At 37.9% G+C, this 23,488-nt stretch overlaps 1 protein-coding gene across 1 annotated transcript; it reads left to right on the forward strand.

The window, feature by feature from the left end:
• Nucleotides 1-305: 305 nt before the first annotated feature.
• GPR155 (G protein-coupled receptor 155) lies at nucleotides 306-22,527 on the forward strand. The gene is made up of 15 exons (XM_010179437.1): nucleotides 306-765; nucleotides 6,274-6,673; nucleotides 7,828-7,993; nucleotides 9,242-9,397; nucleotides 10,506-10,589; nucleotides 11,539-11,659; nucleotides 12,932-13,016; nucleotides 13,098-13,188; nucleotides 14,261-14,510; nucleotides 15,168-15,269; nucleotides 16,184-16,317; nucleotides 17,868-17,963; nucleotides 18,955-19,019; nucleotides 19,755-19,892; nucleotides 22,133-22,527. Exons 1-15 carry the CDS (start codon nucleotides 306-308, stop codon nucleotides 22,353-22,355), a joined length of 2,571 nt encoding a protein of 856 aa, XP_010177739.1. The 3' UTR covers nucleotides 22,356-22,527.
• The last annotated feature ends 961 nt before the right edge of the window (nucleotides 22,528-23,488 follow it).

A 23,488-nucleotide genomic window follows, 5' to 3' on the forward strand; every position in this document is an offset into this window, starting at 1 on the left:
GTTTAGCCTCTATAAATTGTTTTGTTGAGTCATGTGGACTTGTGGGAAGAAGGTGTATGAAGATGATGTGTACATGTAATGATTTTTCAGCATCCTTCCTTCTCAGAGTTGTTTCTCTGTCGCTACTTATTTGCCTCATTATTTATTTGTAATGCACTTGTGAGTGTAAACTCTTCTGTCAGCGAGCCTGATACCACAAACCATATTCACAAACAGAGTTTTGGAAGTTAACAAATAAACACTTCTGTTTCTTTCACAGATGAGATCATTTCAAGCTCTTTTTTTGGAAGAGTTGGTCAAAGGAAATGGATAACTATTCAGACTTCGATACAAGGAACCTCTCATCTTCAGCTAATATGTCTGTTTCTTTGCCTGGCCAAGTTGGACTCAATGCCACCAGCGGTACTCCTTCTATGTCAATCAGCAGGCTTTTCCCAGCCCTCTTAGAATGCTTCGGAATAATTCTTTGTGGCTACATAGCAGGAAGAGCCAATATTATCACAACAACTCAGGCCAAAGGATTGGGAAATTTTGTGTCCCGTTTTGCGCTCCCAGCTCTGCTGTTCAAAAACATGGTGGTACTTAATTTTTCTAATGTGAATTGGTCCTTCCTGTGCAGTATTTTAGTTGCCAAAGCTGCTGTGTTTTTCTTAGTCTGCGTTTTAACGTTGTTGGTAGCCAGTCCTGAGAACAGATTTAGCAAAGCAGGTTTGTTCCCTATTTTTGCTACACAAAGCAATGACTTTGCACTGGGATATCCAATAGGTAAGTAGTTCCTTATGCTTTCTTCTTTGAAACTATTTTTCATTCTTCCAGGCATGTTTGGTTTTATTTTTCCCATGATTTGAAATTGATTTCTGAACTAAAGTTATGAGCTACCTAAGCCATTTCTCAAGTCACATTTCTTCACCTCAGAGCATGTAAGGGAAGGAGCTGTCAGCTGCTATGATTGAGACAGAATTGAAAACAATCCAACTACTGTTGTCTGTGTGATCTTGTCATGGTAAAGTAGGTCAGATGAGGGAAAAATTAATTTAGAATATAGTTTCAAAATTGGTGCGCGTTACCTTACTCTTACTGCAGGTTACGAATGTCTTTGTGGGAAATTGCCAGAGTTTCCCTCAAGACCAAAATTTCTTGCTTTGCAATGTGTGAGGCTGTACTTGTGGCCTCTGAGATGGCTGTAGCAGGTTTTTTGTTAGTTTGGCATTACCTCTTGGTTGAGCTCAAGTAAAACATCTAGCCGTAATGTCGGTGCCTACTGGTTGTGGAGCGTGTGTGACAGACTTTAAATGTGTTCAGAAGAAACTTCCAATTTTTGTGCTGCTCAATTTATGTAGCCAATCACATTTCATCCCTTTATTCTGTGGCTAGTAGACGTGCTTTAGGATATAGTCTTGTGAGCCTGTCTTTTAAAGCAAGATTGCTGCGTGATTTGTGGTAACTTGCATTTGTGTTTCTCAAATTGGAATTTTATGTGGCTGTGATGCCTTTCTTTGGATGTGTAACTGACCACGAGTCCAGCGGAGCTAAAAAGCAGAGGCGTTCAGAGCATAACTTGTCTAGCTGTGTACTCCTGGTCTTGTAAGCCTGTATCCTGAATGCCAAGCAATATCAGTTATTAAACTCGATTTTATCTCTATCTGCAAGACTTTTTTTTTCTTTTCTTTTGTTAAGGAAGAATTTTTTTTCTTTGTCATCGTAAGTTTTCTTAGTGGTATCTTGATAGATTTTTAGCCATACTTACTGTGATACTTAGGAGTGATCTGGAGCTGTAGGAGACTTCTTCCACCTGCTGCTATCTGAATTGCAGTGATTTTTACCTGCTTTGGGAGACTCTTTTGTGCCAATGTAGCTTTCAGTGCTGCCTTTCCCCAGGCTAACCCGTGTGGCTATGCACACTGTAGGCATCGGGATCTCCAACATACACCTCAGGAGGAAGGCATCTGGAGAGGATGCCTGTACTCTGTTTCGTGTTTGCTGCTCCCTGAGGAGAAAGCACTCTGTGCCTCTCAAATTCTCTTGATATCACCCTTATCATCCAGACAAGGTTAAAAAATAAAAGGCAAAAAGCAAGATAGTGGATTTCAAAATTGAAAATGCAGTTACAAAAGAGAAGCTTAAACACGCCATTCCAGCTTATACATAGCAACAAGTTGCTCCATATTTTAGACTACTTGAGGAGTTGGCAGTTATATTTACCCTATTCCCGGGCAGCGTGCTCGGGAGAATCTTAAATCTTTCCTACTCTTTTTGTATTTGATGGGTATGTATAAAATATAGACTAATGCAATTGCAAACTTTTTCTTCCCTGGATGAAAATACCTTGTTTGCCTCAATTGTATCTTCTGAGATTTATTCCTCTTGAGAGAAATCAGAAATATATCACAAAAAAGGCTGTGAGGATTGCGTCTTTGTTTCTTGGTACTGGATTAAAATGGCAATTAGGAGTTATCTTTTTTTTCTTTGAGGTTGTCTGAACATATTTCCATTGTATCCTTCTCGTTAAAACATTCTACTCTGAATGACTTTCTTGTCAGATTGCATCTTTCTTCAAGTATTTCATGATTTATAAAATACGATTCATGTTTCTTCTATGTACATTTAGCCAAATTCATAGGGTTTAATTCATTAAGAGCTTTGCTGAAATGCTGAATGCATCAGTAACAGTGTAGGCACTTAAGGGTTGTTAATTTTAGAGCTGTGTATTTCCTTTCCTGTCCTTTCCCTTCTCCCATCCCCGAAGTTTCACCAGTGTTTGGTTTACATTGTCAGGTATGCAAACTTTCTACTGTTAGTGGTTTCTCTGAAGTGTTTGCATGACTAGGCAACAGAAAATGCCTTGCTTATTCCTTTTTATGTATGGCGATAGGTAGTGTTTTGAGAAAAACCTGATCTTTTAATGGAAATGTGTTTATAAAGACTGCTTCAGTTGACATTTGTGAAGGAAAAAACCCACCAGTATTGACAGATCTGAATATTCTACTTACACTATTTAAAAAGGCAGTTGGAAGTAATAAAAAAATAATAACGTGCTGAGTTTTCATCCCACGTAATTTTATTTTCTTTAATAGCCAGGATGCTATTTTTTGCTGTTGAGCAAAGACCTGCACATCGGAAAATTAAAATACAGAGTCAGTTTTCAAAGCTCACCACTCTGTTTTGCTGTAACTGTTACAACAGTTCTTCACTGCCAAGTGATGTTGATTCAGAGTGAAAAACACCTGGAGCAAGGTTTGCTAGCAGTCCCTCTGATATAGAGAGAATGACCATGTTAGAAAGCTTTATCTGTTTCTTTTTATTACCAGGTGAGATGAACCGCATCATCTGCTTTCTGGTGCTGTACTGTTAAAGCACAGGAGTAGCAGGAGTGTTGTATGGATGATGGCTCAGTTACTATGACTTTAATGGTGCTAATTGTATTAAGCATAAACAACGAGTGTGTGATTTATGTGTAATTTCGAGAAGCTGGGATGGGGAAAATGGATTAAAAAAAAGTATTAAAATATCTTTAATTTCTTTTTTTATATATCAGCAAGTGGGCACCTTGATTTAAATAAAAATGAAATTTTTCGTTGGAGGTAGAAGTTGTGGATTATTTTCACTGTCTTAATGGTTCCTTAAGAGTGATTCCTTATTTTTTTGTCCTACTGACTCAGCAGTCGACATTGGTTACACTTTATTACCCAGGAAAAGGCATTGTGACTTCATCCCTCAGTTGAATTACTTATAGAGCTTAATATATTGTACTAAGTGTACCGTTTGACTTTGCCAAAGAGTAAGGATTTATTGTGTTTTTCACTCAAGACATTATTTACCCGTGACCTGTGTTGAATTGCACCTGGTTGAAATGGGCTTTCTGCATAAAGCAGCATAAAAGCATCGTTGTAAGGTCTGGGGTTTTAGAAAAAAAATCACTTACGTAAAAGGTGTTCAGCATGTTTAAAGTAGTTTTATTTATCAGAATATATGTAGTGTTTAAAACTGGCTTGTGAAATGCAGTAACTAACCACACACTTGATAGTTCTGTTTGGCAGTTTATTTGGGATTTTAGTACAGGTAGCTACTGCATGTGTGCTTTCACAGAATCACAGAGTCTCAAGAGTTGGAAGTGACCTCGAAAGACCATCCAGTCCAACCCCTGCCAGAGCAGGATCACCAGACCAGGTCACACAGGAACACGGCCAGGCGGGTTTTGAATGTCTGCAGAGAAGGAGACTCCACAACCTCTCTGGGCAGCCTGGGCCATGCTCTGCCACCCTCACAGTAAAAAAGCTTTTCCTCATATTCAGATTGAACCTCCTATGTTCCAGCTTGCACCCATTGCCCCTTGTCCTGGCATTGGACATCAGAGAGAAGAGCCTGGCTCCTTCCTCCTGACACTCACCCTTTACAAATTTATAAACATGAATGAGGTCTCCCCTCAGTCTCCTCTTCTGCAAACTAAAGAGACCCAGCTCCCTCAGCCGCTCCTCATAAGGGAGATGCTCCACTCCCTCCATCATCCTTGTGGCCCTGCGCTGGACTCTTTCAAGCAACTCCCTGTCCTTCTTGAACTGAGGGGCCCAGAATTGAACAAAATTTCAATTTCTTTAATCATGGCTCGTAAGAGAAAAAAACATTTCTTTAAAGCATTTCTTATATATTGGAAATCAACCAGTGGAAAATGTCCGTTTACTCAGTCTAAGAGGGGACTATTTACAGTTAATGCCGATTTAGCACTTAGTAGATCCCGTTATTCCAGATGCTTAACTTATATGAAGGTAAAAATCTTTCAGATTTTGAAAAACATAGCCATGAGAGAACTTTTTCAGGAAAAACAAGTTTAGTATATGGGGAAATGGAAATATCTGCAACAGTTGGCTGCTTAGTGGTCATAAACTTTGTGCTTTAGGAGTGCTGAGCTGTCCCATGGAAAGGTCTGGTAGGGGTGTTTATGCAGTAGTGTTTCTTTTTTATCTATATTTGTTGTAGTACAAATAGAATTGCACCTGCATAGTAAGATACCCCTGCCCAGGGAAGAATATGTTTCTCTCTAACTTAGGTAGGAAAAAGTAAAAAGGAAAGCATCATGTTGCATATTTCTGGAATTAATAACATTATAAGGCAGGCGAAAGAGAAACGTTATCTTTCCACAGATGTTTGGACAACCAACATGGCATTCTTACACAGAAACTCTGGATTGTGAAGCAGATAAACAGCAATTTTGGTAGAATTAATTCAGCATTCAAGACATATGTAGGAAATACAACAGTAGAAGTTTGAAAATAATTTCACTTGAACTCTTTGTTTATAAAACACATTTATAATGCAGACGTGAAGCGGTGATGGCAATTTAAATGCTGGTTTAGTGCTTATATGAGGAAAAGCATAATTTCTCACTTTCTGTTTTTCAATCTGAAGTCATTAAATTACAATAGGGAGACCAAAACCATTTGGATTCTGCAGGATTCAAGACCTTGCAGCTTTACAAGTGCCCTTAATGTAGGGTCATATAGTTAAAAGAAAACAAAATGCTACTTTTAAAATACTGGGGTTTGTTTGTGGGCTTTTTGTGTGGTGGTTGGTGGTTGTTTTTTTTAGATTCACCCTAGGATAGACTCTTGTCTGTCTTTCCAGAGTCTTTTCGTGATTTCTGAAGTGCTATCAGCACAAACTTGAAATAAGAAGCAGTTCTACCTTGACTCACGAGTGTGTAAGAGCAATGAAAACAAATCCTCATGATTTAAAGTTCCTCAAGGACCCAGAACTACAGCGATAACTCTTGTCCTGAGTAGTCCCAGGAAATTAACCAATAATTATGTGTTAATTTCTTTCTTATTTGGTTGCTGCTTTGCTGTGTTGTATGGAACCAGTGTAGAAAGATAACACCTGACTTACCCACTCAAAACTGGTTAACTTCAGAGATGTGAGACTAAATAAAAATATTTCTTTTCCTTTATTCCGGCATTTGAGCTGACTCAAAGGGCATTTGGGATTGTGGTATTATTTTATTTTTTTCCTGTGAATGTAGGATATTCATAGAATCACTAAATAGTGTTGAGTAGTTAATCTTTGATCTTTCATGTGTTCATTAGACAACTATGGCCTAATGATGATTGGGCATGCTTCTCTTCCTGCATCATCTTGTATCGATTGTAAATGCCGTTGCCTCTGAAGGATAATGAAATCATTTTTCCCTACTTTTCAGACAACAAAACTTATTTTCAATATTACTGTATTTTTTTGTCCTGAAATGTTATCACTCATCACTTTTCGTTTCCTGTCTTCTAGTTGAAGCTTTGTATCAAACCACTTACCCAGAATATCTCCAGTACATTTACCTAGTGGCTCCAATATCTCTTATGATGCTAAACCCCGTGGGGTTTATCTTCTGTGAAATCCAGAAGTGGAGGGACAGTCGCACTGTGTCACACAGCAAAATCAAAATAGTGGGCCTAGCGCTCCTTCGAGTGTTGCAGAACCCAATTGTGTTCATGGTCTTCATAGGAATTGCCTCAAACTTTATTCTTGGCCAGAAAATTCCTGCGTACCTCGAAAACTTCCTTGATGGACTGGGCAGTTCATTTTCTGGCTCTGCACTGTTTTACCTTGGGCTGACTATGGTGGGACAAACAAAAAAGCTGACAAAGGGTATGTTTGTTGCACTGATCCTTCTCATCACAGCTAAACTGTAAGTTTGACTTATGTACTTTTATACTTTTATTCTCTAGATGGTTTAAGCTCTTGAGTAGACCAGTCAGATGACTTTTCTCTCAAAGTCGTTACAGTGATAGTGTGTTTAGAATGAGGTTAAGTATTATTTCATTAATATTTGCGTTTTCTTTGCATTGAACAATGCATCTCTAAATTAGTTGAGTTTTCTTGCTTTGTCAATAAACCTTTGAAACTGCTGTATTGGAAGAGCTTAAAAATGATTGCTTTACACTCTTAAACTGTCTGACTTTTAAGCATAAATAAACAAGTTTGTGTTTAGGACTTATGCCATCATTATATTCCCTTGAATGTATCTCAGTTACCAGTAAACGAAATATTTTATTTGCTACAGAGCTACAGTTAACATAGAGAGTGATTTCTTTGGTGATTAAGTTTATACTGTAAAATTTGAAGGTGCATTTACATATCAGTACAACTAACCAACAAACTTCGTTAACAAAGGCCTGGTTTCGAACCCAGCTCAACGACAAAGTTTGTGAAAACATGAGAAAAAAGTTGTTTGTCATGTTACCACTTTGCTTTGCTGGTGAGTTTCTGTGTGTAGCCTGTGTAAGGCTCACAGAGTGCCTCTGTGTGAGCTCTGGGGTACTGCTAAAGGCGAAGGGAATAGCGTTGATGCAGGCTTTTTTTGCTGGCCAGCATTTTCAGAATGGGATACTTAATCTTGAGGCCTTGTGATATGTCAGACAGCTTACATAAAGGTGGTCTGATTTTCAAAGCTGCTGACCCCTTATAGCTATTGATACTTTAACAGCTACAAAATTAGGGGGTTTTTAATATATATTTTACTTTTCTACATCTGAGTTTTATACAAAAAAAGAGTCTACACAATTGGAGAAAATGTTTATATCCCAGAGATTGGTGTCATTTTTACCTTTTATTTATTTATGCTTTTTTAGTTTAACTTGTGACAGAAAATATTTTAAAAAGCTGCTAAATGTTGTGGGAAAAAATAAGAGCAATCATTCAAAGTGATGTCAGTATTTTGCTTTTCATGAAGAGTATTTAAACAAGCCTTCAATTTCCCCTTTGTTCATTATCTAAGTAACGTCTGTTGCTATAGCTTGAGTAATATGTTTTTGTAATTGCTTTTTTCCCCTCTCTTTTCAGACTTATGATGCCATTTCTCTGTAGAGAAATGGTGGAACTCTTGGACAAGAGCGACAGCTTAGTCAACCACACCAGTTTATCAAACTATGCATTTCTTTATGGAGTTTTTCCAGCAGCACCTGGTGTCGCAATATTTGCAAGTCAATTTAACATGGAAGTAGGAATTGTATGTAGTTAGCTTCTCCCTAACATATACTAACTTTGAGTTTAACTTTGTTGGTTAAATACTTAAATAGGCTTGATGAGTTTGCTTTTCTGTAGTAAAGACTCCTTAGATTTACTTGTACTCCCTAGATCTGAAATATAATTTATATTTCAGATCATTAATTAAGCAAAGTACTCTTTTCTGATGTCTCAAGTGTCTTGATAGTACATGTTCATAATAAGTCCTTATGCTTATTCATGACTGCAGTAGGAAGAACTAGGATAACTTTAAATATAAAGAACTTACGTGTTTGTTGTTATTTGGTTGGTTGGTTGGTTGGGTTTTTTTCCTCAAAGACCTTATCTCTGAGCTACTGTTTTTGTAGGAAAAAAAATGAAATAGTTTCTGAACTTCAGTGAAAACGGTTTAATACTGAAAACTTACAAAAGACCTTACTCTTTAACTCATTCTGCTGTGTTGCCCTTCAGTTAAATCTCGCAATAGAAATGCATTTTACTTTTTTTTTTAAAGTAGAGGTTATCAATTATCTTTTCAACTTAAGGTACACATTTTATTTCCACTTGAAGTGACATTAGAACATTCCTGGTGCTTTCCATTGTTTTTCATGTTATCTATTTTTTGTTTGTTTTTTTTAAAGAAAAAGAAAAAAGGACACTGAAAGTAAACCTCACAAGATAGAATTTTGTGCCCCACAAACTGAGGAAATCTCTTTAACACAGAGATCTGTAGTACCTGTAGTATGAGTAAAAATTCACACTTCCATCGCTGTGTGAATTCTAGAAAGCAGAATGATGATGAGAAACCAAAATATAAATCACTTAAATCTAAATATATATGGCTTCTTCTCATGAATTGGTGCCTGTTAGTATTTGCATGACTACATGTCTGCTTTTTTATTTACAGTGTGAACCTTTGCATCAAAAGTAAATTGTGACATTGGAAATCTACCCCTAGACTGTAGTCATTCTTGTATTTGACACCCATGGAGAAGTTCTGTCGGAGTTTGGAGTAGACAACTCAGTATTCCTGCTATTTCAGAAACTTGTTAAAATGTTCATTTTAACTTTATGTATAAAAAGGGTCCTTCCCAGCTCAAATTCTAAATAGTTTCTCATAGAAACAGGTCAGCGATTCGTTAAAAGTCTACGTATGTTTAAGTCAAAGGTACAGTTTTGCTAGCGGTTGTATTCCTGAAAGCTTGAGGTCTGATTAACTCTGCTCTTGTTTCCGTTTGCCTCTTGTCTGCAGATTACCTCAGGCATGGTGATAAGCACTTTTGTGTCTGCACCCATCATGTATGTTTCTGCGTGGCTGTTGACCATTCCATCCATGGACCCCAACCCCCTGGCGTCTGCACTCCAAAACGTTAGCTTTGACATAAGCATTGTCAGCCTCATTTCTCTGGTACGTGTTGGCGAGGTGAAACACAAAAGCCCACCGTTGTGTTAGGGCAGCATTAGTACAGGAGCAGCAGATCGAGTCGTGCTAAGGTGGTATCACTGTATCCTGCAGCAGAAGGATGAGGAAGAAGTTAAAAATCTTCTTGATTTAGCAGTGGATCAGCTGGAAAGCTGCGTGGTAAAGGAAGATGGGTAACTGAATTAGAGCGCTGGTGTGGGGCTTAAGAGTTTGGAATTTGGCTGCCTGATACATAAAAGGTGTGTGTGGAGGAGTTATCAGCTACTTGCCCGTAGTCCCTCTTTGTTTTTTATACAATAATGGGGCACGAGGGAATAACAGTGCTAGCTGACCTCACAGGGAATAATTACCATGTGAGGTGCTTGGGTATCACAGTCATGGAGGCCACGTAAAAACTTCAGCTCTGAAAGCATCAGTGGATATTTGTTTAATTAAGCATTAACGAAACTGTTTAATTTGGAAATTTTACTTGAGCTTCATCAGATTCCTTTCCTAGAAATTCTGGGTGCCCACCTCTTAAAAAGGGGGTTGATATCCCAGAAGTCCATTGTGAATTGTGTTTTGGCTTTATAGGCACTACAGATAATGTGTTTCTTTTGTTAGCTTTTTTAAATTAAAAACATCCATGTTGGAGGAAGTTGGTGTTTCACTGAAGTCCTGTTGTCTTGAAACTGTGGTTCAAGGGAAGCCACAGGTGTACACTGCCTCTTGCTGTCAGAAGTAATCGTGAGAGATTCAGTAAGGACGGTGGAGGTGGGGGCACAACCTTTTAAATTCTAAATTGCCAGGCTATTCTGTGGTCATTTATGTGGTGAGGATCAACCAGGCTTCTGCGCACTAGCCTTAGGTACTCCCTGGGAATACTACACCATCATGACAGCACAAAGCTGCATTGGTCTTTTTTGGACATACTTTCTGAGGCATAGGGACCGGCAGAAGATTGCGTGGAGCTGACTACAGTATTCATGTTGCTAAGAAACTTGTCAAGAAGGTTTGTTGTATATTGAATTTCACCATAGTCTGCCAGAATACTCATCTTATTCTTCTGGTTTTTGTTTTGGTCTTAAATTCAGTTTTATCTTGTGTATTTCAGATCTGGTCTCTTATTGTTGTTCTTCTGAGTAAGAAATACAAACAGCTTCCTCATATGATTACAACAAATCTACTTGTTGCTCAGGTTAGTAGTAAGAAGAATGGTGTTGGGTGGGGTTATTTTTTTAAGTCTTATTTTTAACATTATTACAAGTTTGGTTTCGTTAGTTATATCTTTGTCGTCATCTAAGAAGGGCAGGGGAATCTAATGTATGACTTAAACTATTTATGTGCCTTAAAATACACCCTTGAAGAAACTGAAAGTTGCTGCTGGTGGCAGTATGGTTCTCAAACAGAATGATGGGTGATCAGAATGGAGAGTGGCTTCGTAGCACTGCAAGTTTCTGCCTAACAGCGTTGAGAGCACTTCCAATGCCAATGTAGGCCAATCTGAAGTCAGCACTGCCAAGATCAGCAGCAGCGTGTGTGTGACTCTATGGTGACCTGATTCAAGGAGCTAAATAGGAAATTAATCCCCATGCTCATTTAGCTCCCTGAAGTGGCTTGCTGAGACATTAGACTGGTGCCATTGCTGATTCTAGGGAGGGCTGTGGGAATGCATGGCTGGTGGCTAGCAAAGCCAAATAGCTCTGGATTATTTCTAATTGTCATTTAAACTGAAGGAAAAGTATAGAGTACATGTTCCTTCTTCCCTTGAAGTCAACTGCACAACTGCAGTTAAATTCGGTGAGAGCAGCCTCCACTTGTGATACAACTGTGTGGTAGTGGTTTCTGAAGTGTTTGGTACTTAAAAAAACCCAAAACTCTCTGAGATGTGATCGTGGAGTCACATTAGAAAAATGTCATGTGCAAGAGTGTCAGGTGCTTCTGGTCTATAACAGCAAAGTTAACCTTCATTTTTAAAAACTGTTGAACTATTGTCTTACTGTTTCCATAATATTTCAGCCTATCTTTTCAGAATCCTTCAGTACCAGAACTGTTCTATATGCTGTATTGTAGCAATATTACACTGTTTTTCTTGTCATCCTGCTTCTGCAGTTTAAATGCTGGCATCTTACCTTTTTTTTTTCCAGTTCATTGCTTGCATTGGAATGGTGGCATGGAATTTCATTGTTAAAGATAAAGACATCACCATGCAGATCCTAGTATTTATATTCCTCTACAGCTCACTTTATAGCACCTACCTGTGGACAGGTATGATTTCTTTCTAGACAGAACCCAGGTACTGCAATAAGAGATTGATGTATTGAAATAATTTGATTATATTCTTCACAGTAATTGTTCCTTTCATGTGTCTATAATTCTACAGATGTGCACACTTGTAAGCTGTGCCAAGCTGCAGCATTAGCAACGCAGGGCTAAGTGTCAGGCACTGCTTCTGCTATTGGAAGCTCATACCTAGGCAGGTCTTGTTTGTCTTTGCTAGATACAGCAGCCTTGCGAGCTGGTAACGAGGCAAAAACATGCTCTCAAGGCAGAAGCAATTACAAGTACAGTGAATGCGGTGGCTTGTCCTTCAGCTAGTCAAAAGCTTCTTGACAGTTTTAAATTATTGTAGTAGTTGAGATTTTCAATTACTCAGCACGAAGAAGATTTAAAAACCTTGCATCTCAGAAAAGTAGGAAATACAGAATGAAGGGAAGCGCCAAAGTAGCTTTAACATTTCCTTCCCCTGGCAACTGCAATTTCTAAAAATATGTGTTCTGCAGGTGTAGATGATTAATGAAGGGTTTACTTGAGGTAGGCAGAGTGGAAAGATGCTTCAAAAAATGTGGGAGAACCTTATATGTATGATAGACAAAGAGACTTCAGGAGTATTCAGGAGTCCTTATATACCATTCTTGAGTCCAGAAGAGTAAGGGTTTAATTCTTGTGCTGTTTTTGTGGAGTAAGTTGTGTTTAGCTGAAATAAGTAGCTCATGATTAGTGCAGCCTGAAATAAATACTAGCTTTACTTCAGCATGGGAAACGTTGCTGAGCTTCTGAGTTGCATAGAAGCAGCATTCCCAGAACTCCCATATATAGTTAAGTATGTAAGAAATGCTAAACTTTTCTGTGTAATTTGGTCGTTGACTATATAAAGTCAGTTTTTAAAGAAATATCACAATAGAATACAACATTATTTGCTGGTTACTTAAGATTGTCAGTCTAGATCAACTGCTATTTGTGTCATAAATGTTCTTCTGTCTTTTAAACACTTGTGAACCTTCATAAGCAGTTTTAAGTGTATGTCTAATATAAAGCGTGCTGGAAGTTCTGTAGTGTTTCATTAATAATAATGATTTTTTAAGATAATAGGTGTTTCTATTTTACTTTCTCAGAATGCAACTAGAAAAAGAATTTTGGACTATTTGAAGGTCTGAGAATATCTTAGTTATTGGGCAGGTCACATGGTAGAGTGTTTGGATTCTGTAATTATTGGTTCCCTTTTTAATAATAAAGCATTTCTTTTGGATTTTCTTATAGGTTTTCTGTCTTTCTCTTTGTTTCTGTTGAGGAAAAGAGAAACAGTAAATATTCCCATTGGATTTATTATCATAGCTGGATGGGGGTAAGTTTATTCAGATGTTTCGCTGTAGAATTAGTGGGAACACGCTAAATATGTTACTTTGTCCATATTTTGCTCTTTCAGAGTCCCAACACTTCTGGTGGGAATCTTACTGATTGTTGGTGAACGTAACAGCACTAGTGTTGACTCTGCCTTTTTCTATGGAAAGCATCAGGTACAAACATGCTCTGTCCTCATCACTTCAGACTTCTGTCATGTCCAGTACATTATTGAGAAATTGTGTTCTCTGCTTCTCATAAGTAGCTTTCAGACAAAGTATAGGCTACCATAATAACAGTAGCACTGTAGGATGCTTATAAATTGATACAAAAATGTATTTCTGTAATGAACCATTAGGAAAACTTGTTTGAACAAGGACCTTCACATTTAGGTAACTATGACTAAGAAAAAGAGGGAGTAGACTTCCTGAAGAAAAGGCTTAGGTGTGGTAATGAATTGCAGAGCCCTTTTCCTGGTGACTAATTTGTAGTGTTGCTTGATAATTATCTAAAATTGTTACTGTCCAATAGCTAATTAATGGCTTTTGGTCTGTGATAGATAGAATCTGCATTACCTGTGTGGCAGTAACTGCTTGCACTGTGGGAGACTTCTCTGCGCTGAGCCTCAACTACCATGTTTACCAATAAATAGTTTCTCTTATCAGAGGATGCAAAGTACACTAGCTCAAGTATTTGTCATGTTTCCCCTCTATCTATCTTATGGATAGAGAGGCTATGAGTCTCTCAAAATTGTTCATGTGGTGCTTTCACAAGTATTAAATAACCTTACAGTGGACTTTGGGTATCGGTGGCAGATGATAAGAAGGAAAGGTTAGTTAATAGGGTGCTCCCCATTGGCAAAAGCATGGAAATTAGAGCTGTGCTAGAGGGTGTCAAGCACACATTGGAATTGAAAGGTACCTGAACACAACTAAAACTGGAGCACTAACTGTCCTGAGGGAAAATATGTTGATGATGAAGGAGTGTTTTTGGATTGCATTGTAAATAGGAATCCCCACTATAAAAATAAAAAAAAAATCAGTGTTACTTGGGCAAGGATAAATAGTTAATCGCATGTATTGATTGCTTTTTCAGTGCCACAAGATGCAAGATCATAAGATACAGAGAACTCTGTCTTACTGAGGTGCATTTGTTAGAATATTTAGGAAAGTACAGAAGTTACAGTTAAGACTGATATATGCCACTGTTTTCCTTTATTTGAGTGTATTTTCTGTGCTCTCTTAACAGATAATTACCACAGCAGTGATTCTATTCATCAGTATATTGATGTCAGGTATCTCACTTATGTGCATGAACAGAAATAGGCACGAGTCAAGCTATGAGGTATTGAACCCATATTCACCCCGTAGCCAAGTGGAAGAGATTGGAGTGGCAGGGAATGAGGGGAATCAAGTTTCAGCCACTGTGCCTCAGCCTTCTGCATCATCTTCTACACAGTCTTCTCCAGGATCTTCCACACAGCTGTCTACAGAAAGAGGTAGAGAAAGTAGATTTGTAAAAGAATAAATAGCTTGGGATACAGTAAAATAATGTTCCAGATTTAATTCTAGCCTGAGAAGGACAGTTGTTAATATCTTCAAGTGTTGCACTAGGACAGAAGAAAATCTAGATACAACCACCCAAGGATTTAGGTTTATGTTTCAAAGGAAAGTTTGATCGTTATCACAGTAACAGTGGGGGAAGTGAACAAGAAAAAGAAGCATGGGTATGGTTTGTATGTAAGTAGTGGTATCTTGATAAGGGTGCAACAAGTGCATTCCACTAGGTGTATTAGATCGTTTACCTACTAAACCATCTCTCTGAGTCTGAATGATATGCCTGCAGCATTGCTACTCGATGTGTTTCTAACCCCCCCTTGTTCATCTGCAGCCTTTTTATCACTTTCCACATGTTTTCCCTCTAGCTAAAAGTACTTCTGTTGCTTCCATGGTGGTAGTGCTATGTCAAGTATTCTTATATTAGTAGTGTAACCCGTGTACCCTCTCAGCAAATTGGAAAAATTAACTCTGCTCTATTCTTTAGGGGTATTTTTGAGTATAATAGTTAAAGCTGTATAGAATATGTTGTTACACTTTGAAAATCAATTATGGTATTGAAGGAAGCTAATTATCCTGTTATGTTGTGTGCTTAATAGATTGCTGTTCTTGCCAAACAACAAATGGTGACTTATCCTGTGCTAGAGAGAGCAAAGCAGTGTCAAATGCTGTTGAAAGCAAGGCTCCTTCAATTGAGACAGGTAAAGCAGCAGTGTCTCTTTGTTTTAATATTGCAAACTCTTCCACAACATTTATGTGGGGCTGTTGTTCTCATAAGTATGTCTTCTAATGATGGAGGAAGGCCAGTTTGATTTTCGTTTCCTAAAAGTTAAGGTAGAAATTATCTTATGAGGAAATTTTTTCAACCTACTGAGTGAGCACTTCAAAACTGTAAACCAATAAAGGCAAATTGTAATAGATACACTTGTGTAACTTTGGCTGCAATAATTACTAGTTCTTCTGCTGTCCCACTGAACTGCTGTGACAGGTAGCTGGTGCAAATACTTCCATATGTCCTTGCCAGGAAGTTTTTCACTGCCATCTAGAGGAAAGTACTCAGAATTCCTTAGAACTGTACCTGGAAGACAAGCATCCATTCTTTCTGTGTTTGACTCTTTTGGTTGATGGAATTATGACAGTGTTCTGATATACAATGTTAAAAATATAGTCACAGAACTGAAAAACATACAGGTGATCATCTGATCTAGAGCTCAACAACTCTGAGATGCAGAGTAAAAACATTAAAGCGGATGGTATATTTGAAATATTTATCCCAGAAATGTATTATAAGTTTAAAAACTGTTCTGAGAAGTTGCTATTTTTTCATTATCTCTAGTAGTGTTTTCTCTACATTAACCACGTCTTAAGTTTGCATTAAACCTTTGAAAGAAGAGTTCTGTTGCAAAAATTCCTTCATATTAGGAGCAGATGTAAACTGCTGTTTCATTTGAGAATAGATGTCTGAACAGGTTATTGTCAAAGCTAGTATCAAATTGATGTGTCACTTCAGTACAGATACTTACAAGGTAATTTAACTCGGCAAGTTACACTAACGAGTTTGCTTATGGAGTTTGTAAGTTAGAAGTCTAATGAAAACTTGTGATTTGTTTTCCAGCTGATCAGTGTGTGAGTCATTGCAGTGCTCAGACGTGCGTATTGGCTCAGGAAGAACAGCTTCTACAGACTGGAGACAAGCAGCTGGCCAGACATGTGCTGCTGTGCTTGCTTCTTATTGTTGGCCTGTTTGCTGTAAATATTTTTTCTTCCCATGTTGCTTAAGTTATTGAGGTGGAATGATTTTTAGGGGAGCTATGTAGGCAGTCTAGTAAAAATCGTGTCAATTCTCATGTAACAATTTGTTAAATAAATTAGAAGCTTTATTTTGGGCCCTCACTGGAAGTGGGATATCACAAAATTAATTTTTCTGTGCCACATCATAAATTAAAGGCAAGTTAAGACTGATGATGTTAGTGAGCAAGCTACACTGAATAACTCTAAAGGGGGGGGAAAATTAAATGATATCATTTGGTAATTAATTCATCACTACCCTCTTCCCGTTTTTCTCAAGAGCTAGCCTTCTTCCCTAGATAATAGTAAATTAAAAGTATAAAGTGAATTGTACATCGGAAGGAGACTATAAAAAAATGTTCCAGCTGATTAAGTGACACGTATGTTTATAAGTGACACTTATATTTGGAACTTGGATTTCTCTGAGGTGCTTTAGTAATGAGGAATAATGTAAGACTTTATCTGAAATGGGAAAATGCAATTTTGTTACTTGTAGTGGTGCTTTGGAGGCAAGGTAGCTAAGTGGATGTTGCCAAACATCGTTTCTGACTGGATCCCAGCCGTGAAGCTGGCTGCTTCTGTGTGAAAGTGTACAGTACCAGAATGTAATGCGTTATGGATATAATTTGAATTTTTAACTGTGAAGAATATGAGAAACAACTCTGGATGTAACGCTCAAAGTTGAGCTTCTTGTGGATGACAATTAGAGGGCAGATATTTTTATTTTAAATGAAAAATACTGTGGCACAGATACGTAATACTGCAAAGCAAGACAGTGTTGCACAACTGTGTAGTGTAATAGCTACTACTGTTGCTTTTCAGGTTCTGTTAGATTACAGAATGGAAGTTTTCCCTCTCAGATTTCGTGTATCAAACATTCCATGCTAATCACTTTTTTTAAGTCTTCCTTATTCAATTTGATGTTCCAGATTTTAGCCTCTGTTTTAGTTGTATCTGAATGATTACATGGGTACTGTGAAATGAGGCCAGTTACCTTAAAGAATGACCCTTTACACCCAAAGGGGTTAACTTTGAAGGTTTTTTGCCTTCCTGTCAGGCATCTAAAACAGCTGAAGTGGTTTGTGCTTCAGCTTAATGCAATCTTAACTATGCAGAAAATATGTAGAAAGCACTCATCTCAGCTAAACAGGCCTAAAGACAAATACTGAAATCTGGCTGGGCTAATATTGCCTGTGTTTGGTTGAGTGCCTAAGTACGCTTCAGGCAAGTTCCTTGTGTAAAGTTGTAAAGGGGCAAGGCCTCTACACTGGTTTTGCATTGTTTTGCTTAGAACCGAACAAGCTTCCCCTCCAGCTCTTAAGCCTAACTAAATGATGTTTTAAGATGTTTATTCCCTCGTATTTGTCTTTATCTGAATAATTTTTTAGATAGAAACAGTGAAAGTTGTGCAATAAACTATTAGCATGTGAAGAGTAAGAAAATGCTTTGATTTTTAGCAGTCAGGTTAGGTTTATGGTATTGTTGTTTTGTTCTTTGTTTTTTTTTATCAGAATCTTTCCAGTTGTTTGTGGTGGCTGTTCAACCAAGAGCCTGGAAGGCTGTATGTGGAATTGCAGTTCTTCTGTGCTGTTTTTAATTTTGGACAGGTATTTATCAACATTTATTCTGAAAACGACTTACTTTGTGGGTGTTGCAGCAGATTCTGTTACAAGCACTGTGAGATGAAGTCCTCAAACAGTGCTGAGTTCACCAGCTTCTTATGTTGTTTTGCCTTTTTTCCTCAAGCTTTTTCTTTTTCTTTGGTAGCTTTCTTATGATGATGCATATCTTTTATGTGCATGAACACTCAAAGGTACAAATGACAACTGAATGCCTATGGAAACCCACTAGGATTTTAGCCTTACTTGTTACAGAAAGCTTCGCCGTGTAGCTTCTGTGGAGTTACAGCAGTGTAACTAAATAAGTGCAAGATGGCTACATGGATACTTTTGCCAGGAGGCTTGAAGTTACTATCTCTTCAGTTTCAGTGCTGTAACTAAGTAGCTGACTAATAATCAGTAGCTGACAGATGTGTAACTGTTCCAGGTAGCCCATTTCAGTGCAAACTGACACAAGGTAGCTTTGGTATCTAGGAAGGTGAAAGCAAAGCAATGTTAATACACACTCTAGAGAAACACTTTACAGATCTATGGACAGGTGTGCCTACCAGAGGTACTGCAGTATCAAGTAATGATAGTAGTTTTGATACAAAGGCAGCATAGAAAAGTGAATTCACTAGTGAGCATTCTAGCATTAGAATTGCAGTAACCCACTTCTCTTCTTGACGTTAACAGATGTAAATAACTGGCTACATAAGGATAACCAGTTACCCTTAAGTGTCAGGTGGCATGTCACAGCATTAGGTTTACTGAACTGTTTCTTGAAGAGTTTCTTTTGTGGACTATCATGTATTAATCTGTCTTTTTAAGGTCCAGATGAAAAATCAAAGCAGGAACAAAATGTGGTTTGAATTATAAACAAGAAGAGGGATACCTTTCATGTGTGTTTTGGCAATGAGTTTTTAACATTTTATTTATGTTCATTAGAAGGCAAAGGTTTTGCTTAATGTTGCTTCTTCTATCTTTTTCTTTCCTCCAGGGCTTCATTTGCTTTGGTATTTTTGGCTTAGATAAGCATTTAATCATTCTGCCATTCAAGCGAAGGTAAATGGAATCTTTACACTTACAGCTATAAACTTAGCAATTAATGATAACAATTTTTAAAGGGTATTGAGTATTCAATGCTATTTCATTCCATTTCCTATTTGTTCGATCTTCCAAATTTATTTTCTTTCCCAGTTGTGGAGACCCAATTGCAGTTCACTGTGCGTGAGTTTTTACTGCTGCCCTAATGACACTCCCAGAGACAAAAATCCTACAGGCTTCCTATAGACAAAACCTTTGGCAAATGATGGTGAAGTATGTGATTGGATCAGTGAGGTGGTGGATCTTCAGAAATAACTTCAGCTGATAAATTAAAACTTCGGTGTGAATGCTGAACCAGATCCTGTCATGACTGTTCTAAAATCCTGTATTCATAACCTCATGCAGATACTTTGTGTGGATGCACACTTACACTGTGGAGGTGTAAGTTCTACTAAGCCATCTTTAGCTTAGGACCAGCTGGCTGTGGTGTGAATCCAGCAGCAAAAGCTGGCTCCCAACTCCACTTTGTGTTTCCTTCTACCTGAGCCTAGCATAAAACCTGTCTTCAAAAGCCATACAAATATATTAGGAAGATTGCATATAAAGTATTGGGCACAAAACCAGTGAAACAGTTGTGATAATCTTCCTGTGAGTTCTGTTATGGTATTTGAAGTTTCCTTAAAAATCTCTCTGGTAGATTTGCTGGTTTTCATTTCTTTCCTTCTTTTTTTTTTTTTCTCTCCTTTCTTTAAGACTTGAATTTTTCTGGGGAGGAAGAGAAGCATCAGGGCATACAGATCCTTCTGTACCTGAAGAAATCAGGATGACCTGTCAACAGTTTGTTCGTTATCATAGAGATCACTGTGTCAAAAGTATTGTCAAAGGCAGAAGGTAAGGTTCCTCCCTGCACATTCAACCTCTTACAAAGGTCATAGCTCACCTTTTGGAAATAATGAAGTGCAGTTTGATCTGTCTGTGGGTGATTCCTGTTTATTCAAACCTCAAGGTGACGATTAAGAATTTAGTAATAACAGAGAAATGTTTCTAGTCTCACACTGAAACATGGAGGTGCAAGTTATCACATTATGCCATCTAGGTTTGATATAAATTATAAAAAGTTTTATATTGTTAAGGCAATACCCCAGTATTTGCACAGGACTCTGAGCATCCTGATGTAGTTGAAGATGTCCCTGCTCACTGCAGCGGGGTTGGACTAGATGGGCTTTAAAGGTCCCTTCCAACCCAACACATTCTATGATTTGAAATGTGTATGACCATGCCTGTGACAGGATGCATTTGTCTGTGAGTTTTGTCAAGCTTGAAGACCCTTCATTTGTTTTGAGTTTAAGATGGTGTCAGTGTGCCTGAATGTTTATCAATAAATAGCTTTTGCAGGAGGCAAAAGGATGCAAGTGAGGTCAGTGTGTACTCAAATGCCACTCAGTATGTGAGATTGTAGTGGTTTAGGACGTTTGCACCTTTTGAGTTCACACAATTTCTTTTGCTCATTCCTCTCGTGAGGCCTGAACCTCAATTTATGAGATCAGCAAAGATTTCAGAGGCAAGTTGTGACACCCAGCTCAAGGATTATGTATTCAGGTATTTGTAGGTGGATGAGAAGAGAAATGCAGGTAGAAACAGCAGGAACAAGAAAAAGATTCTGCCTTTATTTAAATGTTTACTGTATGAAATAGAGACAATAAGAACTGTTCTAACAGGACACTTCTACTTTTCTTGTCATGTCAGCTTTTAAGTAGGACTAGTTTGGCAGGATGCAGTGGTCTTTTAATGGTCAGATAGTCCAAAACCACATTCCAGAACTGGTTTTGACAGCATCGTGGTTTCATTCAGTCTCCTCAGAAGCCAGTAATGTTCCATAAGAAATCAAATAATAAAGTTATCCATGTAGCAAGAATGAACTATGGCAGTTCAAGGACTTGCTTCTTTCATGCCAGACAGAAAAGACGCATCAGAAAATGTTTATTTTGAAATAGGACAGGTTTTACAGCTGTGTTTCCTGCACGCCTGCTGCTATTGTGGTTTCTTGGGCTTTGGTCTGTTAATTTGGTTGGTTTTTGTGGTTTTTATTAAACATATATCCACCTGAGAATACGTCAAAATCTGGCATTTGTTTATTCATTGTTTTAATATTATGTTTGTGTGGAAATAGTGTCATGCCTTATTTCTCCTTGTGAGTTAAAAGCAAGCATTTATCTTCCTACATTAAATATACATCTAACTTGATGCTGTCCTCTTTGATTTAAATGCACTGCAACTGAGAGCTTGTAATCATGAATATTTATTTATTTTCTTTTTTGCTTCGCTGCTAATAGATGTTAACACTTGCACTGTGTTACTGCTGCTTTTAACTTAAAAAAAATAGAGAAAGAAGTTGGGTTTTTGCTGTCTTGTGTAGCTCTTAATCATCCTCAGAAACCCTGTGCTTGAGTTCCATAGAGCAGAGTTTAGACAACCAGAAACACACATTACTGCAGGTAAATTTCTGAACCATATTTTTACTGCAACTAGGTTGATGTTAGTGGCATTGCCTCATAAATATGCAAAAGAGAATTAGTTTAGTCTTGCTGTAAAGGTTTTGTTTATTCTTAGTACTGCCTGTGTGGTAAATATTTAACCAGATGTGCAAGTTAAATGTTTTTTTGCTTACAATATATGTAAGCAGTTAGTGTCTGTTTAAAGCTGTAGAGAAATTACAACATGGAATTCAAGTGGGATTGAGTCCCTGTTGCTGGGCTCCCTGCACTCCAATCAGATATTTTGTTGCAGAAATTGTCATGCTAATAAGTACATGGGAAGTAAGTATCCAAGAAATAGAATTACATTGTGTCTGTTTTTAGGAAAAATTGCTACTTGTGGTCACTGAAGTTAATTTGCACAGGCGTGAAATAACTTTGTAGGTACATTTTGCTTCTCCTTGAAGCCTCTGTAGGAAAAGGTAGTGAATGTTGGCATGTCCCTAATATAAAAACTTGCAAATTCTCTTCTAACATGTTCTTAACTATCATGATGTCTCTCCTTGTTTCCTGCTGTTTTTCCTTGCTTTTCCCCATCGTGCAGTGGTGATACCCGATTTACAGAACATGTGGGTGAATCATTCCTTTGACATACAGGTGTGGTGCAAAGACCTCCACTGGCATCTTCTTTGGCTGCGACCTGGTGAACTGGCTCATGCAAGTTGGCCTTGCCTCTGACCGTGGGGAAGCTGTGATGTATGGAGACAGACTGATGAAAGGAGGTGTCGTCCAGCATATCACAAATGAGTTTGAATTTCGGGATGAATATTTGTATTACCGCTTTATTCCTAACAGATCGGTTGCAGTTGAGAGCCATTGACCTGAGCATGCAGGCAAAGGACAGGCAGTTCAGGGGTGAATGTGACCACCTCCTCTGCCTTCACACTGAAATTGGAAGTATTTCTTTCTCAGGGGTCTCGGAGAATTGTTGTGCTCTCTTATAAAGTTAAGAGATGCGGTTCTACTTGTGTCTTTTCTGAAGGAAATGGTAGCAAGCGATATTTAGTGACCATTTCAACCAGGATGCAACTAGAACAAAACAAGATGCTCTGGATTTAGAGCATTTTTTTCCATTTTGAGCAAAACAAATAGTAAAATCATGTGTCACTGTTGTAGTATAAAGGCTTTATAACAGCAGCTTCAGTGACTGGTGCCACAAGGAAAAAAAAACCCACAAACATACATGAATAACAGGTATTTTTCATGTTGCTGTGTCTTTTCCATACTTTAATGTGATGAAATACTGATTCCTGTTTACAGTCAGGCTTCTCCTCAACTTGGTAGAAGTAAGATTTCTTCTATCATACCCCAGTTTTCAGTACTCTGCTCTTGCCTAAAACCAGGAACTTTTTGTGGCGGTTTACACCTCAGATCAGGTGGATGTTTCTTCCTTAAAGATAAAATCCTTCATTTGTAAGAGAATTTTTGTGAAGATGATTCTGATGTCAGAGGATTGAAGCTGAGGGAACACTGAGTGAAATAAATAAAGGTTTTGTATGAACTTACCGTATCTTTAAAACATACAAAAACACCTACTGCTCCCCCAGATTATATGAACAGTTGGTGCTGAAGTTTTGCCTCGTGGTGGCTGTGGCAGCTTTGTCAAGAGTAGATTTTTAATTTTTTTGTTAACTTTCTGAAATCAGCCTTTCCTGTTTAATTCAGAAGTGCCAGCCTCAAATAAAGATGTTCTGGGAGCCTTTGATAGCTGTGCAAGTCAAGAAGAAAAAATGTTATCAAATCGTAAAACCTTTTAAATGAAATACAAAGACTTTTAAGTCTGTTATATAAGGAATCCTAACTGAACATCCAAGTTAGGGTTTAGAGGAGCTAAAGATGCTAAAATTGTAGTATTGGTTGCCTAACACAGGTTTCTGAGAAGCCTCAGGTATCGCCCTAGGATGTGTACACAGTCTGGTGTCATTCGGACTCCTGTGTACTGGAGGCAGACTG

Source organism: Mesitornis unicolor, unplaced genomic scaffold (genome assembly GCF_000695765.1).
Source record: "Mesitornis unicolor isolate BGI_N332 unplaced genomic scaffold, ASM69576v1 scaffold360, whole genome shotgun sequence".
NCBI lineage: Eukaryota > Metazoa > Chordata > Aves > Mesitornithiformes > Mesitornithidae > Mesitornis > Mesitornis unicolor.